The sequence below is a fragment of the Lipotes vexillifer genome, unplaced genomic scaffold, assembly GCF_000442215.2.
Source record: "Lipotes vexillifer unplaced genomic scaffold, Lipotes_vexillifer_v1.1 scaffold496, whole genome shotgun sequence".
NCBI classification, from domain to species: domain Eukaryota; kingdom Metazoa; phylum Chordata; class Mammalia; order Artiodactyla; family Lipotidae; genus Lipotes; species Lipotes vexillifer.
In genome coordinates, this window is record NW_006786690.1 from 5,689,541 (window position 1) to 5,715,971 (window position 26,431).

General features: G+C 52.4%; 1 protein-coding gene across 2 annotated transcripts in view; it reads left to right on the forward strand.

The window, feature by feature from the left end:
* Nucleotides 1-40: 40 nt before the first annotated feature.
* The window catches only part of ECE1 (endothelin converting enzyme 1), a 54,176-nt gene continuing 27,785 nt past the window's right edge, over nucleotides 41-26,431 (forward strand). The window contains exons 1-4 of one of the 2 annotated variants that reach the window (XM_007459217.1): nucleotides 41-234; nucleotides 8,358-8,499; nucleotides 14,548-14,760; nucleotides 24,975-25,096. In XM_007459217.1, the coding sequence (XP_007459279.1) occupies nucleotides 106-234; nucleotides 8,358-8,499; nucleotides 14,548-14,760; nucleotides 24,975-25,096 (606 nt within the window). In that variant the 5' untranslated portion in view covers nucleotides 41-105. The remainder of the gene's footprint in view (nucleotides 235-8,357; nucleotides 8,500-14,547; nucleotides 14,761-24,974; nucleotides 25,097-26,431) is intronic. The other variant, XM_007459218.1, reaches the window with a different exon arrangement.

The following is a 26,431-nucleotide window of genomic DNA, read 5'->3' on the forward strand; positions in this document are numbered from 1 at the left end:
CCCCCGCCGCGGGCCGGTCCGTGGGCCGGTCTCGGTGTCCCGGCCGGGGCGGGGCACGGCAGCGGAGGCGGCGGGTGGCCGCTTCCCCATTCGGGCGTGAGAGCCATGGAGGCGCTAAGAGAGTCCGTGCTGCACTTGGCCTTGCAGATGTCGACCTACAAGCGGGCTACACTGGACGAGGAGGACCTGGTGGACTCGCTCTCCGAGGGTGACGTGTACCCAAACCACCTGCAGGTAGGAACCCAGGCCCTCTGTGAGCCCTCAGCCCAGGCCCACCAGGGCTGGTGGGCAGTCGCGCTGTTGCCGCCCCCGCCCTGCCCCAATCCTGCCAGCCGGGAGGGAGGGGGCCAGTGCCAGACCGGCAGCTCTGGGCTCCTTGTCGGAAAAAGTCTTTCTGGATTAGAAGTGCCCCTGAGGCGTTGGACTCCCCCCACCGGCCTCCGCTCCCCAGCTCTGCACCTCCTCAAACCCTCCCGACCCCCTGCTACTGGGGCTACAGGCCAGGTGGCAGAGTTGAAGCATCCTGTAGAGGTGAGCTGGTCCAGTTCTCTTTTCACAGAAGAGGCCGTCCCTGAGTACTGAGAGACCTGCCCAGGGTCACACAGCCCTTTACTGGCAGAGTCTAAAACTGTCCCGGTTGTAGCATGGAAAGCCCTGGAATCCCATCAGTCCTCGGCCAGCTGGGGTGGTTGGTCACCCTGTCTGGTGGGCATTACCCTGTTCTTCCTCTTTCCCCCCAGTCCCTGAGTTTGCTGGGGGTTGGAGCCCATCCTCTGCTCCCCCTTTCCCTGCCCCTTTCAGCCTACTCAGGAAGCCCAATTCCTCCCCCACCCGGGGTCTGCCCCTGTGGGATTCCAATATGCCCACCGCCTCCCTGCCTGGCAGCAGACCAGTGAGTGTGGCTTCCTTTGCTCTTCTTCCCGTGGGGCTGAGTTGGGACAGTCCTGACCAGGACCTCGGCCCTGGTTGGGTTTGGACTCAGGCAGGTGGATGGGAGTGAGTTGGAAACATGAAGGCTGCCCAAGGGGGCCCTGTGACCTGACTTCCGAAAAACCGGCTTAAAGAGAGGCTGGAGCAGCTCAGTCCAGGAGGACTTCTGCCGGGTTGACCAAGAGGGGCATTGAGGAGAGTCTTGGGGCTGCCCAGTGAACTGACAACAAATCACAACGCCTCCGAAGGGCAAACTTAGGGTGTGTGGAAACAGGCTGCCAGGCCCAACCCTACTCAGGCTCTTAGAAGCTGGGATAATAATATTAGTAAAGGGAAACAGTGTTGACTGAGTCCCTCCTCCAGGCTGGTTAAATAGGCCCAGGGAGATCCAAACTCATGATCCCAAGTGGTCTGCCCACTGGAATAGAGCACCTTTACCTACATCATCCCACTTAATTTCAGGACCACCCCCATGAGCTATAGGGATTACTGTTCCCACTTACAGATGAGGAAACTGAGGCTCCAAAAGGGGAGACAATTTGCCTTAGGTCACAGAGCTAGAAATCTGGGAGTGAGAAATCAAACCCAGTCTGTCTAGACCCTCTTCCCCATAGACCCTTCTTAAGAGGCTAAATCCAGCAGGAAATTAGATTTCTGTGGCAGGCACTTTTCCCTTCCCAAATCAAAACAGAATCTAATCAGCAATCTTTTTCAGTCTCATCTTTCACAGAAGGTTCTAAATATATCAGCACAGAAGGATTTCGGAATTCACAACAAAATAATATGCTGTGTTGTCATCATCATAACAGCAGCCCACGTGGGTATAGCCTTTTTTCAGGCCACAAAGTACATTCATCCGCCTGAGGCTGCCTGGCAGAGTGGAGGCAGCCCAGTCTCTGAAGCCGGGGGGCCCAGCTTTGAATTTGACACCACTTGTGATCTTGGGTGAGCAGCTTAATCTCTTTAAGTCGCAATTCCCTCATCTTTAAAATGGAGTTAGAGAACATGGATGTAATGCATATTTCTGGGCCTGCTAGGATTCTTGTTTTTTTTTCTGGTCATGAGGTACAGGCCCCTGTGGCTATGTTACACATGACAAAGCTGACTCTCAGAGAGGTTGGGGACATTCCTGTGATCACACAGCTATCATGTGGTTGGAGTGCAAACTGCCACTGGTTGGCAGTACACCAAACTGCCAAACTGGGTAAATCGCCCATTTTTACTACAGGAAAAGCCAGAAAGCTTGCCCCAAGGATTTGGAGGCATTTCTGTGGGTACCCAGCCTGGCTTTCCTTGAGACTCCCCGACTTCCCTAAAGCAAATGTGAACTAGCTAACAATTGTTCTTCTAAGAGTCAAGAACCTATTTATCTCATCTTACAAAGCAGAGTTTTCTATTAATTTTATGTTTTTAATTATAGGGATTTTTTTCCAATATAAAAACTTTGCATGCTCATTTGTGGGGAAAAAAAAAAGAGTCAAGTATAAAAAAAGATTTACAAAGAAACAGTAACCCCACCACTCAGAGATAACTGCTTCTAGTTTTTCACATTTGCTTATATATATTTTAGAATATAGTTGAGCTCACTCTAAGTACCCAATATCTTGTCCTGCTTTTTTCATTTAATGCCACTTCATAAGCATTTTTCTATGTTGTTAAAAACTTCGAAAACATCAACTGTACCTCAATTTTAAAAACACTTCCAGGGAATTCCCTGGTGGTCCAGTGGTTAGGACTTGGCTCTTTCACTGCCGAATGCCCAAGTTTGGTCCCTGGCTGGGGAACTAACATCCCGCAAGCCATGTGGTAGGACCAAAAAAATAGAATACAATAAAAAAATCCTTCCAAAACATGCTACCAATAAAAATCATAATACTTTACGGTACCAATGTATAAAAGTATATTTACACAATCTGCTACAGTTGGACAGTAGGCCCAATATCTGTAACACTGTGGGTGACCATTTTCTAGACTTTCGAATAATTTCTTGTGAGTGATTGCTAGAAACGCAGCTGCTCCCTCAATTTTAGGCTTTTTAAAATGGACCCAGTCCCCACAAATCTCCCTCTCTTGATGGGCAGCTATAAAAATCAGCTACTTGATTTTTTAAGGTTTGGAAGCCCATTGGTTCTCGGAACTTCAAAGTCGTCGATACCAACGCTAGTAAATGAAAACTTGCATCTTTCAGCCAAACCTGCCACCTTTTTGCCTGAACATGCTGACAAAGTGCTGTATTTAGCTGGAGCAAATTTCTACCTGTACCTCACCTGAAAGAGAGGATTTTTCTTTCCCTTGATCTCATATTTGAGGTACAAGTTAATTACAGTCAACTAAAATGAGTCACTGTGGACTGATACAGAATTGAGAGCCCCATCTCTAACACGGAGCCCCAGCTTCGCCTGTCATGGGCTCTGAGACCTGAAAACTACTCACTTAAACTGCTTTTTTTGGCAAGATGGGGTTAATATTAATCCACCTCTCAGAGCTGTTGCAAAGATTGAAATGAGACAATATAAGTGAAAGCACCATGTATAATGCAACAGAAAATGCATTTGGTTGTTATCGGGATCATTATCAAAACTCACCAGGCATGATATCTCAGTGATGCCCTAAATATAATAGCTTTGCCTCTGTTCTGCTCAAACTGGCTGCCTGGTCTCCCAACACCCCAGTGGCTCAAAGAGAAATAGCTAAAGATACACTTGCAGCCTAAACTGGGGAGCAGAGGGCCACAGCTGTTTACCAAAACCATTGAAACTCATCCAGTTAATCCTAAAAATCAATTTTTTCAAGAAAAAGGAAAGCTGAGATATTTAATTCTTAGTGGTGGTTTTCTCATTTTTCTACCCCCGCTCCCCGCCATGCACAGAGCTGTCTTTAGCAGGTGATTTCAGAGACAGTCCCACTGAGTGCTTTACAGAGACCTCTTTGCTTACCAGGAGACCCTTTCAGCTCTACCTGCCTGTTAGATCTTTATGCTTCTGGCCTTCGAGTTGTTCTGGGATCTGAGCTGGTCAGTCCTGGCACCTCATCCAACTTCCTCATTTTAAAAATAGGTGACTGAGGTCCAGAGGCTGCCCAGGGACGCACGAGGGATCTTGAGAAAGTCAAGGCTGACCTTTGACTTCTCGGATTGGTGCCCTTTCTCCAGTGCCATCGTGTCATCAACAGCTGGGTGTTTCTCTGGGAAGCAAAGAGAGCTGGAAAGTGCGTCTTCTAAATACTAGACTTTGATCCTGTTTAGATATAAGGAGTCCCCTCCCTCCCAACAGGTACTACTATAAGCTGTTCTCAGTCATTGGAAGAGAGTCAGACACAGGGGCAGAGGGGCAGGTAGGGCTCAGGAAGGAAATGGGGAGGACAGGAGGGCATTACAGTTTCACTCTGGCCTGGCCCCAGTGGCCTCAGCCAGAAGCTCACCATATAGAAACTGTGCTAGAAGAAACTTCCCCAACCTAACAGCCTGACGGAGGCAGGATATCACGCAGGGCCAGGCTGTCCTGGTCTGTCTGCTCTGAAAGGCTGACTTCAAGGCAGGCAGCCAGACCTCCCTGCCAGCCCTCACGGAGTGGTCTGGCCTTCGGGCTGCAGCGGGTGCACTCCCTGCCAATACTTTGGCCAGACTGACTCCTGTTCGCTGCTCCACTCAGCCAGGTCACTGGGGGGCCAGGCGGTGACTCAGGAAAAGACTCTGCCTTCCCTCTGGAGCCCCTGCTTCCTCTGAAAGCCAGGCTCCCGGCCCCTTCTGCTGGCTTGTCTCCTGGGCCCCGGGCATGGCGTCCCATCCTCGCCTGCAGAACTCGTTCTTGCAGAACCTGGCCGAACCAGGCCCTCACTTCTGTAACCGAATATCTATCCCTCATCAGGGCTTTGTTCCCTTGGCTCTGGAAACCCTGGGAACTCCTGGGCTGGACAGCTAGACGGTTCCTCCCTCTTTCTCATTCTCCAGCTCTGTTTCCTTCTCGGTCTCCCTCTCCACCTGTCTTGCCAGCGCATCCTTTCCTCTCTGTTTCATTCTCTCTCTGCCTCACACAACAGTCGCTAGGATGTTAAGCCTGCCAGTGAGCTGAGCGTTCACGGTCATCCTTACCCCATCTTCCAGACGTCAGCTCTGCGCCCTAGCTGATGCCCCTTCCCTGTTACCTCTCCAGAGACCAAGAGGGCTGCCCGTCACTAATCTCCCGACCCTCCACGTCCCTGCAGACCCTTCTCTCATGATCAGCACGCCCTCATTTCCAAAAGGCCGGCTCTGAAGGAGGCAAGGCGGGGACAAGAGGGGCTCAGGGAGGAGACAGCACAGAGCCAGACAGCAGCTCAGACCCACAGCCCCAGCCCCGTCCATTGCACCCAGGAGTTGGACAGGCTCTCCTGGAGAGGCCTCTTGATCCCGGCGCAGTCTCCCGGTGACTTCTCCTGCCGCGGGAGGATGCCTCTGGATTTCTGCCCTCAGACATGAGGCTTGTGCAGAAACCAAGAGGCCCATCAACCTGGTAGCTCAAGTCGAGCAAAGAATTAGTACAGAAGCTAAAAACCCTACTTTGAAATTCCGTTTGCCATTTCTGCCTAGAAATATGAATTTTTAATTTAATTCTGACTTAATTCTATTTAAGTTTTGCAGTGAACACCATCTGTTTGTTTGACGTTAAACAATGAGGCTCAGCTCGGCTTGCGGCTCCTGGGGGGGCAGCGTGGCCACTCGGCTGAGGCTGTGGGTTCGGGAGGGACGTGGGTTTTCTCACGCTGTCTCCTCGCCCCACTTCCTGTGTTTCTTCTGGAGCTAGTACTCATACGTACTCTTAGGGATGTTGTGAAGATAGAATAGCATCATCTAGCAACAAAATAGAATGAACGTGCTGCCAGAAGCACAGAAAGCCCTCAAACAATACCTGCCATGATTACTCTTTTTTTCCTTCCCTCACTTTGTCTTTCATCCTCTCCCTTTTATTTCTTCTTTCTCTCCCTTTCACCTCCTCAGCTTCCCTGCACCTCAGAATTGCTCTGTCCACATAAGAGAGGGTGTTCTGCTTCCCCAGCCCTGACGGCTGTGATCCTTGGCCTCCGAGTGGACGGGGTACCTGTTACACCAAGATCGCTCCATCTCTTAGCTTTTCACCCCTCTCCCCCGACGAGCTGAGCCTTGGTAATGGGGGAACTGAGAGGCCCAGAGTGGGAGGCAGAAGGTGAGACCAGCTCAGGGGCCCAGGAAAAGTAAATGTCAGCATCCCCAGACAAGGCAAATCCTTTGGAGACCCTCTGAAATACCGGTGCCCACAGTAAACTGCGTGAGAGAATTGATGCCTCTGAAAAAGCACTTTATAGATGTCGATTGCTATGAGCATGTCAGCATCATCCCAGGCTGTGTCTGCACCAGTAGCGTGGTCAGAATCTTCATGTCTCACATTTTTAAAAAGGTTCTTAAGGGATTTCAGGAGGCGACCCGCCCTGACCCCCCGACCCCCGCCTGACACGGCTACTTCTGTGTCCGAGCCTCCCGGACCTCCACAGCATTGTCACCAAGCCTCAAGTTCCTTTTCTCGGTTGTAGAACCCATCTGTTTTTTTTTTTTCCCACAAAAAGTTCTTGTCTTCCTCTTTCTCTAGAGCAGTAACCCCCAGTCATTTTCTTTCTTTTTTTTTTTTTTTCGGTATGTGGGCCTCTCACTGCTGTGGCCTCTCCCGTTGTGGAGCACAGGCTCCGGATGCGCAGGCTCAGCGGCCACGGCTCACAGGCCCAGCCGCTCCGCAGCATGTGGGATCCTCCTGGACCCGGGCATGAACCCGTGTCTCCTGCATCGGCAGGCGGACTCTTAACCACTGAGCCACCAGGGAAGCCCTCCCAGTCATTTTCTGTTCACAAAATAGCCAGTGACAACCGTGAGACTGTTCAATGCCCTTCCCTAAGGTGACCAGCCTCAGATTCCCCAGGCACCAGTGTGAGGCTCCCTGAAGGCTGTGACCTGCTCCGAGGGGCCGCCGTCCCCTCAGCTGTTGGGGGGCACTTGCAGGTCAGAGGCTGGGTCTCCTCATCTCCCCTGACATCACCCCCTTCACCTCCTGGCAGGTTGTGGGTCTCCCTGCCTGCATGCCTGCCCCCCTCCAAGCCTTGCTCCTTCCACCTTGGCTTTTCCAAAGGGTAAATCTAATCGTATCACTCCAGCCCTCAGGAGGAAGTCCCCAGTCTTTCACCTGGCTTACAGCACCCCTTAGGATCCAGGCCCCCCTTTTCCCTTCCCCTCCCCATTCACCTGGCCAGCTTCTAGTTATTCTTTAAGACCCAGCCCAGGCATCCCCACCTCTAGGAAGCCTTCCCAGACTGAACCTCTGCCCACCCCAGTCTGTTTCTTTATCTGCCTCTCTGCTGGGCAGTGAGCAGCTGAAAGCAAGGGAGTCTGTCTTTCCCCTCGGTCTTTCCAATGTGGCCCTGAGTTGGTGCTCGACTGTTGGCCACAATGTCACTAAACTGAACCCCACCTTCAGGGGACCCTTCCTGTCCTGCGGCCCTGGCTTTTGCAGGAAGCGCCTCGTAGAACAGAGGGGAGCCCCCAGCTGGCTTTGGGTCTGAGGGCCGGGCCGAGGACTCTGAGTGCTATAGACTGGTGGGTTCCTCCTCAGCCTGGAAGGCCCTGTCACGCCCTCCACTTCCTCCCATTGTGCCTCCTTTCCTGTTTAGCTGGACTGTTAGGCTGAGGACATTTTTTCCTCCCTTTGAGGACCTGCTCCAACTATTTCTGGAGCTATTTCTCCATTGCATCTCCCCTGACATCTCCCAAGACTCTAATCTCTGACCCACAGGCGGGCTCTAGAATTAATACTCTTGGGCTCAAATCCGAGCTCTACCCATTTAGCTGTGTGATGAGAGGCAAGGGTCTCACCTCTCCGGACTTCGGTTTCCTCATTTGTAAAAAGAAACTAAGAACACAGCCCTCATGGGTTTATGACGGTTTCGACAACTAAGGCTGTCTGTGCCCCTGGGAAGTATGCACTGTGGTTGTGTCATCATGGGGGTTGTGTCCCCCCCCGGCCTGTTGAAGCTGGGGCTCTGTAGAGAGCCCAGCTGGATGTCTGCTGGATGCCTGCGAGTCCAAACATCCTGGGTTTTTTTGAACTCCTTACTGGAGAAACAGGGAAAAGCTGATCTTTTTTTTTTTCTTCTACCCGTATCAGGTGACACAAAAAACACAAGCCCAGCTGGGTTGACTGCTTGACTCGGATGTTTAGCAGCGAATCTGAGCTGCCGAGCAGGGTGGTGGTTCCTTTCCTGGATTAGGACTGATTCCACGGGAACCGGACCACCCCTGAGGCATGAGGGGACATCAGGCAGCCCTGATGTCTCCCCAGGGCTGGGTCCTGCCGTGGAGCCCCCTCCTCCTGGGTAGTGGGGGCCCTGGGCTCACGTTCTCCTTGCCCCGCCTGTCTCCTTCCCTACAGGTGAACTTCCGAAGCCCCCGGAGTGGCCAGAGGTGCTGGGCCGCACGGACCCAGCTGGAGAAGCGGCTGGTGATGCTGGTGGCACTTCTGGCGGCAGGAATGGTGGCCTGCTTGGCAGCGCTAGGCATCCAGTACCGGACAAGTAGGTGCACCCGTGTTGCATGATGGGCTTCACTCACTCCTGCCCCAGGCTCTGTCCACTTGTATAAGGGGGCTTCCCTGCTCAAGCCAGGACTGGCCTCCGAGGCCAAGGAGAGAGCTGGGTCTGGAGGCTGGGGTTGCTGCAACAGACCAAGACCTGGGAGCTGGGCAGATGGGTGATGTTAAGGTTTTGGGGTCAGAAGGACATGAGTTCAAATCCTGGCCTGGCAACTTATTGTCCATGTGACCTTGGACAAGTCACTCAATCTCTCAGAGCTTCTGTCTTCTCTACTTTAAATGGAGAAAATAGTGCTCAGTTTGGGGATGTCTCTGAGGATTCGAGATGATGTCTATCACATACCTGGTGCCCAACAGGCCTTCTCTAGCCTTAGCTCCAGGTACTATTATTGTTAGGATGTTTGCTGGTTCCACACACGGGCTGGCCCTGTCCTCCATCCTTAGTTCCAACAAAATGGCAATAATGGCTTCCGTTTGCTGAATACTTTCCATGTACCAAATACCAGGCCTCTCCTTTACGGATGTAATCTCATTGCCTCCTCACAGCAGCCCTGTGAGGTGTGGTTGCTTCTGGCCCTGTTTTCCGCACAAGGAAACTGAGGCAGTGGCGCTAAGTAATTTGCCCAAGGTCATGTGGCTAGTGCGAGAGGGAGTGGGGCAGCTGGAGTTCAACCATGGGCTGGCGGGCCCCAGAGCTCAGGCTTTGTAATTCATGGTGCACTCCAGTGTGGGTTAGTACTCCCAGAAAAGCTGTCCTTCTGTGAGCCAGGGACCTTTGTGTACCTGTCATCTCATTTCTCTGTCCTACGGACAGAGAATCAGACCCCACTTCGATCCCACTGTCAGTGGCCTGAGGCTGGTTCTCTGTGTCTGGCTGAGTATATGTAGCAAGTGCCTTACACAGAATCAATGATCCATAAGCTCTTATGGACCTGGAAAGGGCAGATCCAAGTTAAAAATAAGGATGGGAGTCCAGTCAATTCCAGGATCTCTCCCCTGGGCCCCAAGATCCAGCTTTCTGATGACAGTAGCCCACCTGGTTGAGTAACCTCTGGGGCTTTGCCAAGAGTTTAACCCCATCAACGTGGTCACCTGGTACTCATCCCATCAGAGCAATCGTGAACCTTCACAGGATCAGGGAACATCAGCTGCAGGTTTTGTTGAGCCTTCTCCACTGTGAATTTGCTGGCCTGCGTGGGTGGCCATGCTGCACTGGAATGAGGAAGGGATTTGGGGGCCTGGAGGGAGGGCAGGACTTCATCTGAGTCATCCTTACATCGCTCCTGGATCAAGCACTCATTCATTCATTCATTATTCCTTCCACAAACATTTAATGAGAACTTAATCTATGTCAGGTGCCTAAGTGGTACCTAAGAAATAATCGCTTAATTGTTTAACTGACTAATGATTTGTAGATTTTTACCAAATGCGCCTAGCACAGCAGGTGATTAATGCATATCTGATTAATTAATTTATGATTTCTTAACCATATGTGCTTAGCATAGTGCCTGCATGCCATAGATGTGCAAATACTTTGCAAAATGAATAAGTAAATGATTGAATGAACAAAGAGCAAGAAGGAGGATTAAGTGGGAACAGCCTTTCTCTACTGATCACCCTAGTCCTGCAGCTGCCATCTTCCTTTTTTTTTTTTTTTTTTTTTTTTTTGGCCACACCACAAGGCATGTGGGATCTTAGTTCCCCGACCAGGGATCGAACACGCTCCCACTGCATTGGAAACGCGGAGCCTTAGCCTTAACCACTGGACCACCAGGGAAGTCCTGCTGCAGCCGCCATCTTGCTTCATCCTAAATCAGGTTTAGTTCAGAACACCCTGCCGGGAAGTATAGGCCCTAGCCAGCCTCGTCTGCCCGGCTCTTGGCCCTGTGAATGGGGAGCAGGCTAGACTCCAGCAGGCAGTATTGCCCTGAGATTAGGCTGTTTCCAGGGCCTGGCTTCTAGTGATTGGGCCCCAAACACTGTCATTGCCAGGTGGGGCCCGCAGGGAGGAATCCTGCTTCTGTCTGTCCCTTCCACCTCGGGGCTGCAGAAGGGTTTTCCTCAGGCTGGACCTGGGTGAGGGGAATTCTTCCCCCAGGGTGGAGCTGGGCCAGGGATCCGGTGACCCTTGAGCCAATTCATGTGTCTTTATCAGCTGCCTGGGCCTGGGAAAGCAGAGGCCTCCCCAGATATTGACAATAACCTCATTACCCAGCAGCAGGTGCTGGCTGGCATCAGCCACATCTGTGCAAACATCAGTCAATGCAAATTCTGATGATTCTGAAAGACTCACCTTTAAGTTATGTCTGGGCACTTAAATACATATTTATCCACCTTCCTGCTGCAACATCCTTTCCAGAAACTTACAGATGCTTTGCAAGCAGTGACAGCAAAGCAAACGATAAATTCTCTGGAAAATATTCTGAAGTGTCTTACTTAGTGTCAAGGCCAGGCACCATCTAGACAAGTGTCTGTGAGCTAGATCTGGGACCTGCTCGATGGATCATGCACGTCCTAAAGGGAAGAAATATTTTCTGCATCCACAGGTGGTGACCAAGGCCTGGACAAAGCTCTTTTATTCACTCAGCCATTCATTCATTCAACAAACGTACTGGGGGGCTTCCCTGGTGGCGCAGTGGTTGGGAGTCCGCCTGTGGATGCAGGGGACACAGGTTCGTGCCCCGGTCCGGGAAGGTCGCACATGCCGCGGCGCGGCTGGGCCCGTGATCCATGGCCGCTGAGCCTGCGCATCCGGAGCCTGTGCTCCGCAGCGGGAGAGGCCACAACAGTGAGAGGCCCGTGTACTGCAAAAAAAACAAACAAACATGTATTGGATAGCTGCTAGGTGCCAAGTTCAATGCTGGGCAAAGGAGCTATAAATGCAAGTAAGATTCTGGCTCTACCCTCAGGCTCACATTCTAGTGGGGGATGTAGACAAGGAGACAGCCATGACATAGCATGGTCTGTGCCCAGATAGCGGACACCCAGGCAGCCAAGGGGCACAGAGAAGGATGAGGGTCTGGGAAGTTTTCCCCGAGGAGAGGGAGCCTGAGCTGAGTTTTGAAGGTGTTGACAGGAGATTAGGGGGGCCTGGAAACCATGAATTAATTAATCAAATGTACATTAAGCACCTGCTAGGCCAAGGATAGTTGGTAAAGCATCTACAAACCAGTAATAGTTAAATAATCAAGTGATTATTGCTTAAGTACCAGCTGGGTACCTTGCAGTGTGCCTAGCAGATTAGGTCCTTAGTGAAGAATTCAAGCCTCTCAGACTGATTCCTGGGGGCTGGGTTCTTATTTTGTTTTAAAACCAAGTCCCCCTATGATAACTACAAATACCTCTCTCTCTGACTCACACACACAAACACACACACACACACACAAACACACACACACACACACACACACACACACACACACACACACACACACACACACACATTCTGATGTGTCTTGCTCCCTGAGAATCACCCTCTTAACAGCTGGCTTCTGGGTTTTCCCACCAGCCAAGTATTTGTCAAGCTTTACTTCCTGCAGTTTGTTGTATAAAAACAATAGGTATTCTTTTCCTTTTCCAGATATGAAGTTATATCATAATAGTGAATAGGCTTTTTCAAACTACACAGAAATTCTTTCCCTCCATCCCCTGCCCCCATAAAGATTCTGGTACATTCCCTTAGTCGGGAAGTGGGGCATGCAACTCAAAGATCTCATTTAGAGATATTTTAAATGGTGCCATGTCCCCTGCCATTTCCTTTCTCTATTTTCATGCCTAAGGGCTCAATAATCTTTAATTGTTGTACCGTCATCTCAAAACAAGTTAACTACCTCGACATAGAGTCGCCCTGATTTTTTGTGCTGTTGTGCGACTGTTCTGAGCCCTTTGTCAGCCTTCAGGACTTTGGGTTTGTCATCAGATGTTAATAAGCACACAGGCTGCCCAGCCCCAGCTGGCATTGTGTCTCCGAGTGAGAGGAAGACCGCCCTGCCAGCCCATGCATTCTCTTCTGCTGTCTGAGGATTGGCCTGGGAACCCTGGGCCCTAAGACTCCAGGGAGCTGAGCCCCCGCCCAGCCATGAAATCATCATCACCGTGAAACTGGTTGTGCCATCCTGCCTCATCTCCAGATGGAGAAACCGACCCTCAGAGAGACCAGGCCCCTTGCGCGAGGCCAGAAGCAGAAAGCTGGGATTTGAACCCAGGTCTGAGAAACAGCCCCTGACTCCTGCCTTGCTGCCTTCCTCCCTGTGCAGTGGGGAACTGAACGCACCAGAAGGGCTTCAGCAGCCCCTGGCACGACTGGCCAAGGGGTGGTGAGGGAAAGTGGGAAAACCCCGGCCTTGGCGTTGCCGAAGCAGCCTGGACTGGGGTCAGCCTGGGCGCTCCCACACCACAGAGCGACCTTGTTCCGTTCACTTGCTCAGAGCCTCGGCGTCCTCATCCTCCAACGGGGGTGTCGCCCCCGTATCAGGAACCGGTCCCTCTTGTTGCCGGTCAGCTTGGGTCAACAGGCGGTGCGGCTGGGCCCGTGTGCTTAGTCATAAGCCTCCATCTCTTGCAGTCAGCTTCATCTCGTCACCTGGGGCTGGGCCGTGGCTAAGGCTGCCCACCGTTTGCTTCCTTTGCTTGAGCCCACAGACCAACCTCGCCTCGGGAGTCCGGCCCCCTCCTCTTGCCTCTGCCCCATGTCCTGTGAGAACTGGCTCAAAGGAAGCTGGTTCCTCTGTGCACTGTGTTTTGGGGGCACTTGGAGGATTTGGCAGCCCTCCATACTGCCCACCTGCGCCAGCTCCCATCCCTCCTCATGGCAGCACCTGACAAATGGGGCTGCCCTGCCTCCTGGGCCAGTCATCACCGGGAGGGCTCCCTTCCAGGCCCATAACAGAGAGAGGCTGGGGTTCAAACCCAGTGGCCACTGAACAGGGTACTTAGTCTCTCTGTGCCCCAGTTTCCTTTTATGTAAAGATGGCCTTAAAGTGATCTCTTAGGGTTGTTTCATTTTTGTTTTTTTGAAGATTCAATGAGATAACTCTGCTGCCTTGTACTCAGTGGGAATGATTTTTCATAGCTCCTTCTATTCCTAAGACTCTTTCTTTCTTCCTGAGTCCCGGCACCGTATTGTCTGCATCACCCATTTGGCATGGACTAAATATCCTTGGTCTATGTTGGTAGAATAAATGACAGACATTTCTCCTACTGTTGTCTTTTTACTTTTCTTGTATAATGTGTATATCCCCAACTAAATTATTAACTCTTGGAGGAAAGGGCTATGCCTTTTATATCCCCACCACCACACATACACACACACACACACACCGTGCACACACCGCACATAACACACACACACCACACACACATACACCACACACACCATGCACACACCACACACACACCACACACACACCACACACATACCACACACACACATACCACACACACACACACCACACATACCACACACACCACACACACATCACACATCACACACACACACCACACATACCACACACACACACACCACATACACACCACACATACCACACACACACCACACACACATACACCACACACACCATACACATACCACACACACACCACACACACACACACACACACAGACACACATTCTGCAAAGAACCTGGAAGATACTCAGTAATTATTTTGTTGAATAAATGAATGCATGAATGAGCAAATAAATTTGTTGAACATCAGGGAATAATAAAAAAAATCAGTGAATATTTGTGGAAGGAAGGACTGATTAAAAGAAGCACCTTGGTTCAGGATAATTTTCAAAGCCATAGAAAGGATTTTAGGCAGCTAGACAGAAGTCTAATTTTACACATCAGGAGATCGTAAATCTCCTGAAATCTTTTCTCCATAGTGGTCTAGTGACTGTCCAGTTCCAAATCTGTTTGGTCAGGGCTGGGGTGAGACATGGCACCCCAGAGCCCCAGGTCACCTGCACTGTATTGCCATAGCCTCTTCCCTGCCTTCCCTTCACTGGCCTCTTTTCCTTGACCCCTGCCAGGAAGCCGCTCGGTGTGCCTAAGTGACGCCTGCATCTCGGTGACCAGCTCCATCTTGAGCTCCATGGACCCTGCGGTGGACCCCTGCCAGGACTTCTTCACCTATGCCTGTGGCGGCTGGATCAAAGCCAACCCCGTGCCCGACGGCCACTCGCGCTGGGGGACCTTCAGCAACCTCTGGGAACACAACCAAGCCATCATCAAGCACCTCCTCGGTAAGCCCCCGGCAGCGGGGCCAGAGGACGGGCTGCAGAGGACAGCTGTCCGCTGGACCTACCTGGCCAGGCCTGGTTGGAGGAAGAGCTTGGCAGGATGGGGAGACGAAGGGCTGTGGAGTAGGTGAGACTGGGTTAAATGTGCCCCACCATTCGGTGCATGATCCTGAGCAAGTCACTTACTCTGAGCCTTACTTTCTTCATCTATGAGAACAGGATTAATAATACCCAAACTGCAGAGGTTCGAGAACGAGTGAGCACCTGTGTGAAGCATTGACGTGGTATGTGTGGCATGTAGTAGGTGCACAAGAACTGGTAGCTGTGGTCATTGCTCTTCTGGCTTTAAGCTGTTCCTTAGGTTTTGACTAGTACTGACCCTGAGTTTTGCAAGTTATGAGCAAAAGGAATGAACGCTGAGCACACTAGATCAGATTTTAAGGTTGTGAGCTGATCAAAGTTCTAACAACGGTTTTATCTGAGAGTTATTCATTGTAGGCAGAAGTCTTCCTTGGCCTCGTGGTAATCGAGCTTGCGTGATAAGCCATCTATAACCGAAGTTCTTCTCTTTATACCTTGTTAGGCCTTCAGCACGTCTAGCTGACCTTGTTGTTGGTTGTTTCATCCTCAGGTTAGAATCCCATGTTGGTCTTGTTTGAAGTTGTATCTTTAGTTAATGTCTGTTGAATTAACATCTGCCTGTTGGGTGCTTCTCCATGTGGAATCAAAACACCCTGTGCTGTAACTTATAGAGGTCCCGACTTAAGCCCTTCAGGGCCGAGACCTTCACCATACCTGTCTCCTGCTGACCCCTGCCCCATCCTGGGACCCTAAATGCTGGGAGAGGCTAGGTCATGAAAAGCCAGTCAATTAATCCATCAATGACAGAACTTAGATTTGACAAATACTTATTCAGTTTAAAAAAAAAAAGCATCTTGATACTCAAAAGTAGGTCAACTGGAGAAGATACCTAAAAGGGGGCAGATCTTCCCAAAGGGACAGAAACCTTCCCATGAGATAGGAAAAGAGTCTAATTTGATGATTATGAATTTCAGGCAACTGTGTCTTTAAGACGAAAGTGGAAATAAGCAAACTAGGTTAAGGAGACCTTTGCTTGTTTTCCCCACCTCAGCCCCAGGGGGCGTGGCTGCTGCAAGGTGAAACCCACCCACCACTTCTTGGCCCCCAGCAGCTGCTGGGCAGGGCCCCCTGGCAGCCCCCTGCTTGTCTCCCTGAGGGACAGAGCCGGGTGGTGTGTGAAGGCGGGGCTGAGGGAACCCCATGTGTCAGGAGCAGCAAAGCCCCCTGTGTGCTTTGTGCTACCCGAGTGCCTTTGCAAGGGGACCCAGCCTTTTATTTCAGAACTAAATGCAAATATGTCTGTGGTAGCCAGACTGGAACTCAGGGATGTCCCTTCCCCAGCACCTAAAGACACAGCCAGGGACTGCGCAGGGAACATCAACAAAAGCAGGAGAACAGTCCAGATAGGCTAACGAGATGGGCTAGTGCCTCTGCTTCAGTCACCAGGACCTGGGTTCAAGTCCTGGTTCTGCCACTTACTGTGTGATCTTGGGTCAGTTACATAACCTCTCTGGGCTCTTGCCTCATCAGTACAAGGGGAACGATGCCTCCTCCAGGTTTGTAAAATTAAATGGGAAGATATCTTTAAAGTGCTTTACCTGGGCCAGGTGTATTGTGGTGGCTGCTGTCTGTGTTGGTTTTACCATTATTATTTACCCTTGACCTTTGCCCAGTACTTTTCAGTTTACAGAGCTCTTTTGTAGATATCACCCTATGTGACCCTGTAGGGTAGGAGCTAGGAAACTGTTGCTCACCCCGCTTGATAGATGAGGAAACTGAAGTCCAGAGAGCTCCTCAAGACAGGCTAGCAGGTGGCAGAGCTGGGACTGCCTGACTCCTGGTCACGTGTCCTTTCCCTGTCCCACACCACCTCCACCAGGCGCCAGGGGCAGTATGGCTCCCTGCCCATCTTGTTGGGGAGAGCCTGCAGGAAGCACAGAGCTCTGAGAGTCTGAAGGAAAGAAGGAAAGAGGCTGGCATTTGCTGAGTGTCTGCTATGTGCCGTGCTCTGTACCAGGCTCATCATATCCACTGCCTCCTTAATCCTCACAGCTACCCTGGGGCTTAGGAACTGTGGTTCCCATTTTATGGATGAGGAACCTTAGAAAAGTTAAGCTTTTTTGCCAAGGATACGCTGCCAGTCCAGGATGAAGAGGTACTCCAGCCAGGGGAAGCAGTTAGCACCCAGAGGGGATGGGGGAGAAAGGCGGACGGGCCCTCTAACTCCCCAGTCAGGTCCAGAACTGCCCCTTGTGTAGGGCCCCCATGGGTCCTGACCCTGCTGCTTCTAGGAGGATCTTGGGTCTTATCAGGAAGACCTTGGGTCTAGGCCAGGACCGAGCGCATCCCCCTCCTCTACCCCGCTGGCAGCAGTCCTGGGCTCTGGCCTTTACATCCCCCCTGTCCCTGAGGGTCAAGGTAGGGGTGGGGGAGTGCACTGAGCCAGGCACGGAGCAGCCAGAACCCTGACCCCGGGGCCGGGGCCCGGTGGTATCAGGAGCCCTAGCATGCTAGCTTATCACGTGTGGCCTTGGACGAGTGACCCGGCTTCTCTACAACTTAGTTTCACTATCTGTGAAATGGGAATAACGGTGTCACCTAACACTCAAGGTTACTCTGGGTATTGTCTCACTGTGATGGGTCAGAGTGCTTAGCACAGAGTCTGGCACCTAGTAGGTGCTCGGCAGAGTAGGACTGCCCTTCTCGGTGGTGGTGGATGAGCTCCAGCCCAGACATCTCCCTACAAGCTGTGTGACTACAGAGAGGCTGGTCAGCCTGCCTCAGCCCTTCACCTATGAAGTGGGAACTAACTCCGATCATTGGCAGGTGTGTTCTAGGGATTAATTGGGTGGTTGAAGAAAGAGTAATTATTGCTTATTTTATTTCTTATAGAAGCACTGATAGAGCCTCTTATTAGGAAAGGAGGGATAGGGTGTATCCATGACCATGCTGGGTTGTTTACTTGTATTATTTTATTCACGCCATGGAGTATATGCCCATTTTACAGATGAGACTCACAAATACAAAGGAAACATATTTCCTAGGAAATGGTGGAGCTGGAATTCAGTTCCAGACCTGTGAGGCCTCAGACCTATATTCTTTCTTTACTGATTCTGCTGTGCACACAGAGGTCATAGGGCAGCCCACAGGTATGGTTTGCCAACCTCCTTTCCCCCCAGGCTGCTTGTTATTGTTCTCCAGGCCAGGCGAGACCTGGCCAAGGCCTGATGAACACAGTAGTTGGGGTCACCTCATGTCGTAGTGACTGAGAGCTTCCCCACAACATATCCTGGCATCCCCTCTCCCCGGGCTCACTCCCGGAAACCAGTCTGGATATGGCACCTCATTTATGAGCCTTGATACCTGGGACTTTGATACCTGGAAACTCCCAAAGAGGCAGGAAGTAGGTGAGTGGGTGACCAAAATATGCAGGAGTGTGGGCCAGTGCATTCTTGGGCTTAAGGCCAGGCTGGTTTCAGCTCCCCCAAGACAAAGGGGTCAGCAGCCAGCAGGCCTCAGGAGGGAGCTGGAGCTGGTGGGGATTGGAGCACACAAGGGTGCCCTGCTGTCCAGGCTGGCTTGGGGAGCGGCTTCTCTAGGAGAAGAAGCACAATTCAGAGGCATAAGGATTGTGTCAGCTGGCCAGGCAGGGCAGCTATTACCATCAACTTGCCGTGTGACCTTGGGCAAGCCACTTCTTTCTGTGAACAGTGAGTTTACTCCGGCACCCTCAGAGGAAATCCAGGCAGATCTGTAGCAGGTGGGTTGAACTGGGCCAGGTGCCATCATGGCATGTTCTGGCTGCCTGCTGGCTGGACGGGGGTGACCTCAGCTGCATGAGACACAGATGCCTCTCCCAAAAGACACTCTGCCATCCACCCAAGCTGCCAGCTTGGGCTGTCCTCGTAGGCTCTGGGGAGACAAGAGTGTCCTCACTTCATCAGGGGAAAGATACAGCTGGACCCGTCAACCCTTAGGCTGGGCCTTGCCTTAGGGCTTTTAGTACAGACTATTCTGCCATCTGGAATACCTCCCAGTCCTTCAAGACTTTTGTCAAACCTGCTTCTCCCGTTATGCCTTCTGTGGATACCCAAGGGCCTCTCCGGGCTTGAGCTACAGTTATATTTCGTGTACTTGTCATATTTACTACATTTTATATTCTAAGATTAATCACGCAAAAAAAAAAGATGGATGCCTGCTTGTTGTAACAATTCAAGTAACACAGATTCCATAAAGAAAACGTTAGTGGTTTCCCTTTTCTTCTACTCCTGACACCAGTCTCCCTGAGAAATACAAAGAATCATTCCAGTAGCATTAAATTTGTCCATGTGTCAGTGACTTGGCAGTTCATCATGTCACGCTGCGACATCTCTTCTATTTTCATTTTGATCTTTTTCCAGTATTTACTGGCTAATGTAGTTTCATCTTCCTGTACACATTGGAAATTCTACAGACAAGCTCTGCATCTGAAATGCTTTCTATCCAGTATCACGCCTGCAGCAGCAGGCCTTCCTTTTTCTTTCATGCTTGGGGAGTGGTGAGATGGACTGATTGATAAATTGATCCAAGGATGGGCGTGGGTATCCAGGGCTTCTTAGGGGTGGCTGGACTGCTTCAGATCTCCCTGTGGTTTTCCAAGCCAACCTGCAGAAGAGGAAAGGGAAGCAGAGAGAGCTTAGGCCTCTGCTCTGGCCTCAGCCACTCACTTGTGTGACCTTGGACCGGTTACCCAGCTTCTTGCCTATAAATTGGCACCCACTGGTGGAAACGGCTGTGACAAGATACACACATGCAGCCATACCCACACACAGAGGAACTAGCTGGTTTTCTCCGGGAGGCTTAAAAATGCGTGGGTTCAAATTCCGGCGTGCCGCCCATTAGCTCCGCCTCCATAGGCGAGTTCCTTCGTCTCCCTGGACCTCGTTTTCCTTCTGTATGAAACAGGGTGACCGTATCCACCTCAGGGTGTCAGTGTGGTGATGAAAAGATCCCGGCACACAGCCTGACGAGCAGTAGTCACCAGTAAATGGGAATGGTCTTATCATGATTTTTGTTATTCTACAGAAAAAGGCACTGCCTTATCAGCTCCCCCTCTTACCCTCACCGGATGGGGCTCCTGAGGCCTGTGATTGTCTGAACTGTGCCTGTGGTTTTATCTAAAACAAACGCTGGTCCTGCCCTGATGTGGAGTCGGGGCCCCACAGGCTCCTGGCCAGCCGGTCTGGCTGCAGCACAGAGTGGGGGGCGGTGGCAGTGCCACAGAATCCCAGGAACCCCCATCTCTGTAGCCTCCCAGCTGCTGGAGCATTTGTTTCCTCCCCAGGAGTGATGTGGGAGATGATGTTCCAGTAAAAACTCCCAGAGGAAGAAGAGGGTCGATTAAATGGTATATATGCTGCCTTTCCTCTCTGGGACTTTGGGGAAGTGACTGAGGAAGTTTCTGGAATTTGGGGTCCCTAAAAGGAAGTACCCAGGCAGTTGGGAGTCCTATTATGTGGTCCTGGGCTGCCATATCGTTTCCAGACCACTGGGGCCCTGGAAGTGCCACCATCTCAAAAATGTGGCCCCCTGCCGGGTCCTGGATGCTGCCCTGTCCATTCCTCCCAGGCTGTTCCCTACTTCTGAGAAGTAAACGCGGTGGGGGGGGGGGGTGTCTTAAAGGAAAGCAAGCTTTTCCTCAGGAGAAAATTAACTGTGCCTGACTTCACTCTGAAACCCAGCCTCCTCGCTCAGGCTGAAGTGATGGATGCCTTTCTCTGTGGCACTCCCGGACACACCTTCATTCACTCTTTCAACAGTTACATACTGTCCACTAACTGTGTGCCAGCATCCCTAGGTGCCTAGGATCCTGTGAGGAATAACAGTCCTTTTTGTGTGTGGAACTTACATTCTCACAGGGGAGACAGACAATAAACAAATAAATGAGTTAATAGATAACATGGTTGTGAACAGTTAGGGCCTTGAAGAAAATCAAGTAGGGTGCAGGGCCAGAGAAGGGAGAGGTCATGGTAGCCACGGTGATCAGGAAGGATGGGCCTGCAGAGAAGGGGACATTTGAGCAGAAGCTTGAATTAAGGGAGAGAACAGACCACAAGGATGTGAGGGGAAGAGAGTGGCCGGCAGGAGGAACAGTGAGCACGGTGGCCCTGGGGTAGGAGCATGGAATCGAGAGGGGAGGAACGGAAGACAGGCTAGAGCTGGCAGCCAGGAGGTGGCAGGGCCCAGATCATCCAGGACAGTGTCTCTCAACCTTTTTTAATGACTGCTTCCTCCCTAAAATTTTAATACCACGGATATACTGTATGCTTGTTTCTGTACTCTGTGTATGCATAAAAAGAATAAGATGTTTCTGGGGACTTCCTTAGCGGTCCAGTGGTTAAGACCCCACACTTCCACTGCAGAGGGCATGGGTTCAGTCCCTGGTCGGGGAACTACTAAGATCCTGCATGCGGTGTGGTGTGGCCAAAAAAAAAAGAGTAAGATGTTTCTGCCATCCAAGAACTAATTCTCTCCCCGCCTTTAGAAGCGATATTGCCCCAGTTGAGAATGCATGCTATAGGGCCTTCTAGGCAATTTTAAGGAATGTGTATGTGCCTATTTGAACTGAAAGTATTCAAGACAACAGCTCTATAAACTCCCCCCAGGGTTCCACTTGGATGTTTAATAGACATCTCAAACTTAAAACATCTAAAACCGAACTGCTTATTCCAGTCCCCGAGCCTACCCTCCATCCGCAGTTTCTGCATCTTAGCACCCCCTTGCTCAGGCCGAGGAAGGCTGGCAGCATCTTGACTCCTGTTCATCTCACGTTCCCCCTGCTTCTCACCGCTTCTGTGCTGTCACCCTGGCCCAAGCCCCCACCATCACTCCACTGCTCACCTGGTCTGTTGCAGCAGCCTCTTACCTGGCCATCTCGCTTCGGTTCCTGTCCCCCAAGGAGCCTGCCAGGTAGTAGGTGCCCTGTGAGTGAGGAGGAAGGAGAGGAGGTGGAGAATGTGCCATGGGTTGTCCCGATGGGCACAGGAGCCAGGGGGCGGCTGTGGGGCAGTGGAGGAGCTTTACCTGCTCCTGGGGCTCCTGCCCCAGCCAGCGTCAGCGTGGGAAGCCGGGGTGAGGGAGGGGGAGGACACGTGCTAACCCCTGGTGGGGCTCACACTCCTGTCCCTTCCTGCCCCACCTGCCTCATTTCCTCCCCGTGCAAGCCTCCAGCGGTACCGGGCTCATCACCCTCTCGTCCCCCAGATAGGGCATCCTTCCTCATCAGAAGCAGATCCTGAGCTCTGTTCTTTCATCAAGCATCGCTTGTGCCCGCCGGTGCTAGGGGAACAGGGGCGACTAGTATATGGACTAGGGTGAGGCAGCCCCAGCACAGCCCCCGCTGCCGCTCCACGTGCAACTCATCCTTCATCCCCAGGGCTCCGGCAGGGAGTTCCCAGGCCTCCCCCTGCCATCCTCTCCAGGCCCCCTGGACTTTCTCCTTATAGCAGTCGCCCCACGTATAATCAGATGCCCTGCGATGCTTGCACCGCTGTCTGCCTGGCCCGCCAGGCTGGCCCCGTGCCCGTGGCCGTGTTGCCTACTGCCTCCCCACACCCAGCCCGGCAGCCTCCAAACCTTCAGAACTTACTAAACATTTGTGGGAAAACAAGCGGAGGTAACAGCCAGGGTGTGGAGCTGAAAGGAAGGAAGTTTGACCTTGACAGTGAAGGAGAGAGGGAGGCGATGCATTCCCCCTCCTCTCAGCGATCATATGGGGCTTGTGTACAGGTGTTGGGGCACGGGGGTTCCGCCTGGAACTCGCTGTAATCAACACAGCCGGGGTGTTCCTTGGGAGTCTTTCTTTGGGCCTCTTATCTTGGTGGCCTTGGAGCCATGGAGGAGAGAGATACCAGGCCCTTTCGTGGGCCAGAGCACACAGGACACGCCTCCCCCGACACTGGCCTGGCATTTCAGGGTCATGGCCAGAGTCGGATGCTGCTTCTGGAGTCTGGTGAGCAGCGATGATTCTTCAAAAGCCTAGGTGATATAGCTGATTCACTTTGTTATACAGCAGAAACTAACACACCATCGTAAAGTGATTATACTCCAATAAAGATGTGGAAAATAAATAAATAAATAAAGCCTAGCCGCTGGGGGTGGGTGTTGTCAGAGAAACAGGCCCCTGGGAGGGGTTTTACTTTCCCTCATGTCGTGCTCCGTGAGTCTGAGAAGCAGGGTGAAGTTCAGCTCTCCCCGCGTCTGCGCTCCCCCTCCAGAATGCTCTTCTCATGCTCCAGTAGGGCCTGGGGCACACTCGGGTGTTTCCGGGGCTCAGCAGTGGTTGCCTGTGGTCTCCAGGGCTGTGTGTGCCCTCCACAGACCCTCAGCACGCAGGCCCCTGGACATCTGTCTCTGTATCTCCCTTCAACTAGCCCCAGGCTTGTCCCATCCCCTGTTGAGGGCAGTCACCCTGACTGCAGCAAGACGGGGTCTGATGCCCTCTGACCATTGACACCCGTGATGCTGTTCATGGTAAGAACTGGGGGGGCAGAGGAGCTCTCGGGAGAGGGGCTGGGAAAGCTAATTAGGCTGGTCAGGAAATGACTCCAGCCTCTTTGAAACAGGCTACACCAAACATTTCTTTTCTCCCATGCCCTTTTATGCTTCCTTGCTTTTCCTCATACTGTCCACTCCCCCCCAAACCCAGTACCCTTTCCCCTCATTTCTACCTGGTGGGTAACTTTTCATCTTTCAGAACCAGCTCAAATTGTAGAACGTCCTCTGGAGAAACGCCCCCCACCCCCGCCCCTCCCCTCCCCACTCCACTAAAGGGCGTGACTTTTCTCTGGGTTCCAGAACCATTTGCGTTAGTCAAAGCACTATCTTGTCTTGGGGTCATATCTTTGAATGTATGTGTCACCATTTGACCATGAGCTCCCTGGAGGCAGGAGCGGGTCTTACTCGTGTCCATAAAACCTAGTGGCCAGCCCAGTGCCTGGCACCCAGTAGGTGCTCAGTGTTGAGGCCCTTCGTGAATGAACCTCTCAGGAGAAGCTTCATAGGCAAGATGGCCTCTGAGAGGCCTTGAAGGCTGAGTGGGGTTTGACAGTATCCTATGCAGAAGGCCAAGGGGAGCTCTTTCTTCATGTGTTTACTTGTTACTTGTGTCCTCACACTGGAAAGGAAGCTCCATGGAGACAGGGACGTTGTCTTTTGTGTCCCCAGAGCTGGCACAGAGCCTAACACAGAGTGAGCAGCTAGTACCCACTTAGTGAATGAATGGATAAAGCTCTGCCGGAAAAGGAAAGCAAAGGAAGGGGTTTCGGGGTCCAGGAGGGATGAGAATGAAATGAGGAAAAGTAGCCAGAGCAGTGAGGAGTTCCCCAAGGCGGGGCGGGAGCAGAGGGAACCGGGGGCCCGGCGGGGTGGGGGTCTGGAGCAGGGCTCTGAGAGAAAGGCGGATCCTCTGTGCCCTGGCTGCAGATGGGACACTGCCCCCACTTGTGCCCGTGCAGGAGCGTGGCCTCAGCGGGTGGCATCCCGGCCAGGGCACCAAGGACAAGGAGAAGGGACAGAGGCTCCCGGGTGTCCCCGTGTCAGGAACTGAGTTGCTGCTTGTGGGGGACGGGAAGGGACATGGCAAAGGGCCTCTGAGTCAGGCTCTCAGTCTGATGAACATGCCCAGCCCCTCTGAGGAAGAAGCAGAGAGTCAGTTTGTAATGAACGAGGCCTTAAAGCTTCCGTCCAAGCCCCGTCTTTACCACAAGAAAGGTTCTCTGGGATCTGAAAAAAAAGACAGGTCTCTGTCCCCCACACCGGGCGAGGGTATCTGGGTCACACGCTAGCTGGCAGGGAAAGCAGACTGTCCTCCCGTTGGGTGGCCCGTGCTGCCAGGCCAGGGACACGTCTGAGAACCCATCCAACAGACGGGGAGAAACACAGTCTCCTCTCCTTACCTGTGCTCAGCGAATGAGGAGCCCTCCAGTCTGCCCACGGTGGTCAGATGCCCACCGTGGCGGTTCCTCACCTGCACTGACAGGCCCAAGTCCCAGCTCTTGTCACAGCTGAGAACACCGAGGCTCCAAGAGGGACTCGCCCAGGGCCACCCAGTGTGCAAATGGGGGTGTGTTGCAAACTGCTCTCCCTTGTCGTTCCAGAAAACTCCACGGCCAGTGTAAGTGAGGCAGAAAGGAAGGCCCAGGTATACTACCGTGCATGTATGAACGAAAGCAGGATTGAGGAGCTCAAGGCCAAACCCCTGATGGAGCTGATCGAGAAGGTAAACCCCTATGCCCCATCTCCTCCTGCCCCTGCCCCCTGCCCCCATCTCCTCTGCCCCTGCCCCTGTCTCCTGCCCCTGCCCCTGACCCCCATCTCCTACCTCTGCCCCCTACCCCCCATCTCCTATCCCTGCCCCCTGCCCCCATCTCCTCCTGCCCCTGCCACCAGCCTGTGCCCCTGGCTTCTGCCCCAGCTCTCAGCTGCCACCAGGGCCCAGCCACCTCATACCTCCAGCCACCTCGACCAGCTGGATCATGGAGTCTGTCTGTCTGCTGACGTGTGTCAGGTTGTCTGAGTGAGTGTGTATGTGTGTGTATGCGTGCACATCTCTGTGTAGGTGGGAATGTCTGTATGTATCTATGTGGGGCTGTCTGTCACAGGTATATGTCTCTGGGCGTCTGGGAGTGGGACAAGGGCCCTATTTACAGGGAAGATGTTTCTCTACGTTGCTACTCCCATTTCCTCAGGGGGCGTGTTTGTGTGTGAGGAGGGCTGTGTTCTGGAAGGACCAACAGAAAGTCTGGGATCAGAAGCAGAGCCCTCCCTGTGCGGAGGCCCACACTGACCCGGGCCCCGTCACCCTGAGCAGAATGAGTCTTCTTCCTGGGCACCTTCCAGTCAGCCGTGGATGGACTTGGGCGTCGGGGGGGCGCCCAAGGCTGGCCGCACTGCCCAGTGCACACAGAAGGGTGGCCGTGGGTGTTTTCGGGCGAACTGCTGCTCCCCGGAGGCCCGCCTCCTAGGTGGGCTCAGGGGAGGCACTGCAGCCGGGTGGGGAGCTGTGGGCATCCAGGACGGGACAGCCCCTCCCTGCTGGCACAGGCCTCACGTGCCAGCACGTGCCCAACCAGGGAAGACTGAGGAGATGAAAAGCATCCCAACTCAGAGAGAAACTCTGGTAGACCTTAACCCACCAAACTTTTAAAGAATAAGGACCCTTTTTTTATAGGCACAATGGAATTTCTGCTTCAATAGGAATTACATTCATGTGACTGAGTACGCAAAAGTGAACAGAGTACAGGAAAATTCTCCTTCCCATCCCCATCCCCAGCTACCTAGGGAGCAGCCGCCATATGTTTTCATGACTGGTCAGAAACCCCTAATGAAGACAGACCAGGGACTTCCCTGGCGGTCCAGTGGTTAGGACTCTACGCTTCCACTGCAGGGGGCGTGGGTTCAATCCCTGGTCAGAGAACTAAGATCCCACAAGCTGCACAACATGGCACTGCCAGAAGAAAAAGAGAGAGAGAGGAAGGAAGGAGAGAAAGGAGGGAGGGAGGGAGGAAGAGAGAGAGAGACAGAGAGAGAGGGAGGAAGGAAGGAAGGGAGGGGG